This window comes from Aplysia californica, unplaced genomic scaffold (genome assembly GCF_000002075.1).
Source record: "Aplysia californica isolate F4 #8 unplaced genomic scaffold, AplCal3.0 scaffold00013, whole genome shotgun sequence".
NCBI lineage: Eukaryota > Metazoa > Mollusca > Gastropoda > Aplysiida > Aplysiidae > Aplysia > Aplysia californica.
Window position 1 is genome coordinate 2956265 of NW_004797283.1, and position 9277 is coordinate 2965541.

The window sequence follows — 9277 nt, forward strand, 5'->3', positions numbered from 1 at the left end:
CACACACACACACACACACACACACACACACACACACACACACACACACACACGTACGCACACACACACACACATATTTAATGTAAAGCATGGGTTACTGTGCTTTTGATATACAGCTGTTAGCTTTAGAATTCACTTGAATCATAACATTGAAATCTCTTTTTTTTATTATCTTAAATTAATACAATCTTTATTTCACTTTCACCTAAATAGATTCTGTTTCGACTAAACCTGTCCATACTACAAGTAACAAAAAGAAAAACTTGTAGTAATCAAATACACAAAAAAGAGATCTGAACAAAGGGATGATGGGGCTTCGTAGGACAGTGCTTTTCCATACTGGCCGTTAATAAAGACAGATGGAATTTATTTGTGGAGGTTCCTCCCACCCCCCCACCCCCCTCTGAGGACGCAACATGTGAGGAAACGCCAACATAAACGCCATGTCCACCATTACCTAAGGCACAAAGTAAAGAAAAGGCAAAACTGCATAAATTAATGCCTCTTGCGATACCAACCTTCAGTAATCTATATCCAATATTATAGTCATCGGCAGCGTGTTGGGGATAGGGGTTCAAGGCTACTTGTGCAAAGCTTCAAACACACCAGATGAAAAGAGAAAAGTGACGGATGAAAAGCTTGGCACACACACCACACACACACATAAAGTAAAAATAGTTAATTAAATTAATTCATCTAGAGAGGGAAGGCATAGAGGCTGCTAAGTCACAACTTGGCACAAGTTAGTAGCACACCTGCAAACATTAGGGGAAAAAATCAAAAGCAAATTAAGAAACATTCATTATCACAGCAGTCTTTTATTCTAATTTTTTTTCACATATGACCTGCCATAGACCTAATTTAAGAATTAAGTGGCAGGATAGAATAAGAAAGAAGAGCTGTGGGAAAGGACAGGACAAAAAGGATATAGAAGTAGGAATAGGACTAAGAAAGTGGCGATGGATGGGACACACCTTCAGATAGCCTAGCAGAAACATCACAAGACAATCGCTGCAGTGGAACCCACAAGGAGCATGAGGCAGGGATACGCCATGAGGAACATGGAAGAGACATGTGGAAAGGGACATGAGAAAGATAGCTCACTTGGAACGAGCTTGAAAAGATGGCTGGGACAGATATATATGGGAGGAGCTTGTATGTGGCCTATACCCTGCCAGGGGTGAAAGGTATTGGTGATAGATGATGATAGACCTAATTCTCTAATCTCTTTGGATTTTATTCGAAAACAGGTTTTCCGTGATAGAAAATGTGAGGCAGCGTGGTGGAATCAGGCTCTTGTCAATTTTTGGACATGTAGAGTTATTGGTATCATCTTAAAGCTTGTTCACTTGCGTTTATTTTGATGAAAAAAATATTCATTTATCTTGAATACAAGTCAAGATATTTGCCAAAGAAGGAGGTTGGGGTCCCCTGTTTTCAGAGGTAAAATAGGTGACAAAATGGTCGTCAAAGATTATTTATTTCCTTAGCTTTAGAGTCCGTGGAAACTGAAAATTTACATTTTTGTGCCTTTAATTGATGTTTTTGAGAAAAATCCACACAGAAATGAGTTCTTTAATGGGCATGAAAGGTGTTGAGCCAAAAAACAAAAATTTGATAAAAATTCACAAATCAGCAGAAAAAAGCCAGTTTCTTCACTTTGATTATTTTGACGTGAGCCTGATTCCACCACGCTGCCTCACAAATGTCTTTCTTTTGGATTTTTTCCCCCATGAACCTATCTCTACATCTTTTTGGAGACAGGCTGAAAAGATGCACTAAATTCCCTGAATAGAATAGAACACAACACATCCCACTAAATTCCTACCTTAATAGGATCCGCAAGGATACCCCACCCGACTACCCGTTGTGCGACTGTCAGGATGAAACAGTACCACACCACCTATTTACCTGCCCTGCACTTAGCGACCTGCGTAGCACCTATCTACCTGCCTCCCCAGACATTGGAAATACTCTATACAGCGACAAAGCACAGCTGATTAAAACCTGTAAATTCTTTGCCATATCGACAGGCCAAAGGGCAGGAACCCAAATGGCCGCTGGATCGGAAAAATAAAGGAAAAGTAAAGAAAACGAGACAGGCTGCTTTGATCCTGCCTCTATCAGGGCCAACCCAGGCTGAGCCGGATGCAGCATCCCAGCAGAAAAATTGTGGTATGAGATAAATTACCTTCATCACATGAGCTTTAAATTCTAGTCTTCCGCAAGGCCAAGAGCTTATCCAATATATCATAGATGTCCGTGCTAAGGAGGAGGAGGAGGAGGAGGAGGAGGAGGAGGAGGAGGAGGAGGAGAAGGAGGAGGAGGAGGAGGAGGAGAAGAAGAAGAAGAAGAAGAAGAATCTTCCTGTCAGCATATTATTATTTCTTGCCAGCTAATGGTCAACACAGAACTAAAAAGACAGACTCCTGCTTGTCAGCTGCAAACAACACACATCATCGTTTTATAGTTAATCAAAACAAAACAGAACTGTGACTAGGAATGAAAGGTTAGTAAGTAGATCACACTTTGCAAGCTCAAAAAAAAAAACCAAAAAAAAAGTATGCAGTAATAATCAAAATGCCTTATCAAAATGACTTGTGTCATTGGTATGTGAGCACAGTAGAGAGAAAAAACCCTTTACAGGTTATTTTAAAATATATATTTATATATGTATGTAAGTGTGAATGTGTGTATGTGTGTCTGTGTATGAATGTGTGCGTGTGTGTGTGTGTGTGTGTGTGTGTGTGTGTGTGTGTGTGTGTGTGTGTGTATGTGTGTGTGTGTGTCTCTGCTGATTGTGTGCTTGGGAGTTTGTATATGTGTGTTTGGGGGTTCATTTGCGTGTATATGTGTGTTTGTGTGTGTGTGTGGGTGCACATATGAGAGAGAGAGAGAGAGAGAGAGTGTGTGTGTGTGTGTGTGTGTGTGAGTGTGTGTGTGTGTGTGTGTGTGTGTTCGTGTGTGTACATCTAGTAGAGCACTGAAAATTGAAGAGAAAATGTCAACTCTATACTCCTTGAAGATTATAAGTTGTGGAAAACAAGAGAAAAAATTGCATCACATCCTAGAGGCACAAGGCAGTTTGATAAGGCAGTATAGTAAAGTGCCTTTAGAGGTGCAAACCAAACAGCATTCGAGGAATGAATAAGACATCAGTGTCACAAACCCGGTAAATCTGTTTATCATTATCATAGGGATCTGCCATGTTTTCAGAGTTAGGATATTTGCCCAGGGTAACAGCGACATATCTGAAAGATCATCAAATCAGGTCAAGAGAAAATACATAATTGATCAAGACCTTTTACAATTCCACCACTGATTCACAAGAAGTACATACTAGAAGTAACAATGATCACTGGAGAAAGTTAAGACTTCAAACTGTCCAAAACAATGCTGCACGTTTAGTTTTACGGAAAAGAAAGCGAGACTCTGCTAAACCTCTTTTACGAATTTTGCATTGGCTTCCTGTTGAGAAAAGGATTGTGTACAAGTTGGCCACCCTATGTCACAAATGTTTGAATGATAATGCACCATCATATTTATCAAATCTGTTAAGACTGTACATTCCAACTCGCAGTTTAAGGTCATCAGCTGTCAAAAAGAAATTTATTTTACCATCTATGAAACTTATAACAATGGGTGAAAGGGCATTTGAATACCAAGGCCCCAAGATCAGGAATGTTTTACCAAGTACTTTGAGAGAAATCAAATCTTTTGATTCATTCAAATGTCAGCTGAAGTCGTTTCTGTTTTTAAATTAATAAGATGAATATTTAAAATAATTTTTATTAGTCAGAACACAACGTTTCATGTTACTGTTGTATGTTGTACTGTATTGTAAAGCGCTCAGAGCCTGTGTACTTTAATTGGGTTTGAGCGCTATATAAATGTCATTTATTACTATTATTTATTATCAACTGTTTGCTACAGGTTCGTGTCCCTGCCTATGAAGTGCTCACATGACTCATTAGCATCAAAGGAACACTGTGTTGCAAAAGTTCGCTAAGTACGCAACTGCACCTGGGAGAGTTGAGCACAAAAGAGTAGAGAATGGGGAACACAGATCATGTGTACCTTTCTTTAACGGCTTCAACATCTTATTTAGCAAAGCATAACCTTTCAATTTCAAGGACAACACCTTACAGTCAACCAAATTTAGAGGAAGAGAGAGTACAGTACCTTAGATCCTTAAATATGCATCTAAATCTTTGAATGTATTTAAGAGCTGTACATAGATTTAAGGATCTAATGAGGTGTTCACTCTCTTCCTCCAAATTGTTCCTCTCTTCTGCTCTTTATCTTCCTCACCAATCCTACAAACAATCCTGGAGTAAAACTGAGAAAGCAAAATTTCAACCTTTTCTAAAAGGCTGTTTTTCCGTCTCTTATTCTGCAACCAATCACAGGAAACAAAACTCATACTTTTTTCCAGATTACAGCTCATATGATCATGAAAAAATTTTAACTTGATATGCATCTGCACTTCACAGGGGAATTTTGGAAAAGGGGTGGGGGGGGGGGGCAGGGTGATGGGGGCGTCTGCATCAGTCCACTGAAATGCAAATTGGGGTAAATGAATGGAGAATGGGCTGGGATGACAGTTTCCAGAAAATAATTGCACAGACCACAAAGGATTGTTTCTATTGCACTCTAGCAGAGGCTTTCCCAACCCCGATTGAGCTATTTACCTCCATTTTCCGTACAAAGGAAAGTAGGCTATCAGTGAGGTAAGACGTTCTACCATTGTTCAGTACACTTGGGTAAATAGTGGTTGGTTTTGCTGATTCATAGAGGGTGGTCAGATTGAGCAGAAAACTCCCAAAATGATGTAAAAGGGCCCCTGAAAGTCTTCGTCAGATTTTATTTTGCTCAAATTAAATTCTCCTTGTAAACACTGAAGTGATTGTTTTGTGTGTGTGTGTGAATCATTGAATCATAAAGTACTCAAGGTTGAGTGGGTGGTCGGCAGATGCTCTGTTGTGGTTTGCTCCTTCTTTCCTGACAAACATCTTTCTTATCTCTCTTTCATCTTTTCTTTTTATATTATTATCTAGCAACACCTCTAATCTGCAGTACTCATATAACTCATATTGAGTTGCAAGTGCAGTAAAACTCTTACTTAAACTGAAAAAAAGATTGTATATGGATCTTAGCTCAAGTTTTGGTAAACAAGAGACCAGAAATTCGTTACAAAGAGAAATTCCAAGACGAGGAGATGCTCATCATTGGACAAGTAGGCCTATTACTGCTGAAGGGCCTAAATTAAATTTTTCTGTTAAAAGACAAAATGCAACAAGAAAAATGTCGGAGTAATGAATGATGTCTGACTTACCCATAGCCTGTTCCTCGTTTACCAGGATTTGTCATTACGTTCTTCAGAGGATTCTTTCCAGATCCACCTCCTTTAGAGACGGGGCTAAAAGCTTTGACATTCCCTCCTATAGTTCCAAAAAATGTGCCAAGCCCATTCCTGAAATAAATATCTGTGTGAACAGGCAGTACGCGAAAAGGATGACAGCAAGAGACCCACTACATGTATTTCACTTTCATCTCCCACAAAATCATAGAAGATGCTCACTACACCTTACAACGAAAGAATACAGACATGGGGAGTGGAGGGAGGGGTAAAAGTTGGTTAAACTTCAACCATAACCTTGAACACAACAAGTTGTACCCTACTTAGAGTTTGAGTTAGCCCAACAGTGTGCCAAAATTGAGAGTTCTAAATATTGTCACACTGCAGGGGCTCTGAAGATGCATACCCCCCCCCTCCCCCGCAGGTTTGCCATTTTCTTTGAGAGGTACTCTGCCTTCATGGGTGATAAAGGCACTGATATGTACTCTTTCTAAAAAAGCAGGCATTTTGAAGCAACTGCAAAGTCATAACAGTGTGTCCCTTATAGAGAAAAAGCAACTGGTTAAACTGTAGGCTGGGAACAAAACAAGCTCACTACATGTATAGGTAAGAACCAGTGATCTTGTTACAAAAATCACACAGATTGCTGAAACAGAGCATAAAGGGTGTGAAGTTTAAGTCATTAGAACAAAACAAAAAAGAATATTTTTAATTCAAGATCTCAAACCAGTTAAGCTTTTCAAAGACAAACTGCAAAGGGAATGGTCACTGTCTACAACAACACAGAATCTGGAACATGCCCCCACATAGACCTGGGGTAAGACCAAGATCCCCATTGTCAACCATCTAATTCACTCCGTATCAACCTGACGTGACAGTTTTGTTACAGCTGACAGTGGTCCAACACATTCCAAACTCTTTACGAAACTCTTATTTGTCATGACCACATTCTCTAGCAAGCGAGATAAATACCCTATTCCATGGAATTAGAAGAGATCAATTTAAATAAGGTGAGAGCAACTTTTTCTGACCAATGTATAAACTATAAACTGATAATCTTACATTGCTTTTTGTCCATTGGTTGGCAAAAAGGCTTTAGATAAATTCTTTTTTGCCTCAGCCATTCTGTAACGTCTCCTCAGTTTGACAGGATCACTGTATGCCTCACCATCCATGACACGATTGAATTTCTCCGAAAAGTATCCATCTTGTCGTGCACTCTTATCTTTGCTCCCCCCAGGAAGCATCTGCTTCCCTTTCCCTGCAGCATCATTGAATGTACCTGTAGATGAGATGAGCGGACTGATATGACTGATACGACAAGCAGTTTTTATTAACTATTTACACCAAACTGGACACTGCATATCCAGCATGCTTCATTCTAATTTCTACTGCTCCCTTTCAAATTGCTTATTGGTAAATAAACAACTACAATGAATTTAAAAAGAAGATGAAAATAGGCATCCCACACACCCCACATCAGTGACAGTACACTCATATAATGAGCCAACATGCACACCTTAACTTAAACACCACTTCAATCCATAAATCAATATACTTATGAAAAAACAGTATATGAATAAACAATTGGCAGACATCAATGCAAAGGGAGAACATGTACCTCACATGGAAATTATGGAAGAAGTGTCAGCGTTATGTATGGTATTAAAGGTTTATCTGTTAATATCTGACAACAAAGAGTGGCTCAAGAATACAAATACACTAGTCTCCGCCTAAGATCCCGGTGCTCGGGAGCAAGGAAATGCGGGATCTTAGGCGAACCGGGATCTTAACCGATGAACCCAGGGAAGAATCTATGGTGACCCATGCTAAGGCTCACAATCGGTAAAATGGTCTCCCTCCACTCTAAAATGAACTGACGTGACCGCTTGGTGGGTTTATGACGTATGACGAGCAAAGAGTGGTTAACCTTGATGACCTATCACAGTGCATAGTGGGATGAGGCGTGCCATTTTCACTTATTATCCTATCATGAGTCTTAAGATCTACGCTTATCCAGTTGCCCCTCCCCAATACCCGTCGAAAATGTATAGCTTTCCATCTCTGACGGAGTCCCCCCCCCCCCCACCCCAAACCGTCTTTGTTATTACACACCGTTACATTGTAACACACCAATTAAAATTCAGTCTGTCCAGCAAATTCGGGAGTAGAAACAACTTCTGCAATGGTCAGGGAAGAGTTCACAGTTCGATGTGATCTTGCCTGGAGCAAACGTGTAGGCCCTACCCACCCAGCAAGTGATGTAAGTTTAGGGGGAGAGCTCAGGTGTGAGTGCGATGTTCGGGGAAAACAAACGTGTCGGCCAGTTCACACCCCAATGTGATGCCGTCAGGGGCAAACATTGTTACTTTGTATCGCTTCATCGAGTTTACAACATGTATGAGATCAGATTCACAATAGTGGCTGATCTTTGACACGACGGACAGTTTATTTTTATTGATCTCAACTTTTCACTCTTGGTTGATCGGCTGTTCCGCCCGGATTTTTGTTCCGCAAATTATGCGAGATCTTAGCCGAATGTAGACCTTCAGAGTGAATCAGAGCGGGATCTTAGGGGTGACTTTTGTATAGTAAAAATTCTGTTTTTCTTAAAACAGCGGGATCTTAAGCGAATCAGGATCGTAAGCGGTGGGATCTTAGGCGGAGACTACTGTATTAGGTTTAAAGGGTGACGTTAACATAGAGCATAATTCAGAGATAGCAATAAATAGTGTCTGATACAAAATATAATTGAATTACGTATGAAAGTTATTATCTAAAACTTAGGCAACTCCTCGTTGTGTTAATTCATTTAAATAAGTAAATGTTAACTTACTTTGTCCAGCAGGCTTATACTTGTCTCCAATAGTGACATATGTCATTTCTTGAAACAGACCAACACGGTCCATATCCGACTTGCCGCCTTTATCCCCCATGATGAATTTGTTAGTACGTTATAAAACTGTCAATATACCTAAATAATAAAACAATCACAACTCAAAATTGCAGATTGTTCCCTTTTGTTTTTCATTTAAGTCTTGCAATGCAGCCAACTTTCGTTGAACGAAAGCTAACAGTAACACACAAGAGAGGACTGTGCCTCGGTCTAAAAATGTCAAAGACAGAAAAACGAAAGGAGAATGGGTAGTTCAACAGACGATCGCCGTTCTTTCTCCTACGCCTTCTGTCTTTCTCACGGCGTCGTCGGACATATTGTTGAACTAATCTCTATGGAGATTTGTGGGTTTGCGCATGCACCGGAAAGAGCTCTCGAATACTCCAAAAGTGTATTGGAAAATTCTTAAAGAAGTATTAATTATAAAAAGAAAAAGGTTAACATGTGTAAGATTATTTGAAAATCATTTTCTTCCCTTTGAAACAAAATTGAAAATAATGGGTCTAGATTATATCATAAATTTTCTGACACAAGCAAGCTTTTCCTAGGGTATACGGGTTGTTCTATATTTACGGCCCAAGTTCGTAGTAAAATTTACGATGAGACTATTGTTCGTTATGTGAATTTGTGTACACTAAAAGGCCTAATTTTCATTTCTTATTTATGAGTGTCTATGTGTTCTATGTGGCTTTTTTCAGCTGATTGTTATTAGAAAGTCTTGTGCTTTTGTACGCCCCTTTTACCGACAAGAACTGGCACATCATGCAATTTGGGTAGGGGATGGGCGTTGGAAATCACTTGAATAGAAATGCTGGTTTTTATGGACCTCTTACGTCAACTAAGTGTCTTAATCTATATTTGTTGATTGTTTGTAGCTTTTTCAATTTTTAAAGACAATCGTGACATTCATGCATTTTCTATGTTTACCTGCCACCCTGCAAACTTTTCAACCCGTTTGCGTTCCTTTTCTCCGTAAAAGTTATAGTTCCATTTTTTATATTGCTCAACTTGTGTTTTCGCGG

At 39.5% G+C, this 9277-nt stretch overlaps 1 protein-coding gene across 6 annotated transcripts in view; it reads right to left on the minus strand.

Moving 5' to 3' along the window:
• LOC101858321 (UPF0602 protein C4orf47 homolog) overlaps window positions 1-9277 on the minus strand; it is a 28331-nt gene that overhangs the window by 7069 nt on the left and 11985 nt on the right. For 3 of the 6 annotated variants that reach the window (XM_035970808.1, XM_035970812.1, XM_005090192.3), the window contains 3 exons: window positions 6422-6641; window positions 5336-5473; window positions 3170-3251 (listed from right to left, as the gene is read on the minus strand). In XM_035970808.1, coding sequence (XP_035826701.1) covers window positions 3170-3251; window positions 5336-5473; window positions 6422-6641 — 440 coding nt within the window. Of the gene's footprint in view, window positions 1-518; window positions 595-3169; window positions 3252-5335; window positions 5474-6421; window positions 6642-8195; window positions 8657-9182; window positions 9275-9277 lie in introns of those variants that run through there. The other 3 variants (XM_005090190.3, XM_005090191.3, XM_005090193.3) reach the window with 3 other exon arrangements.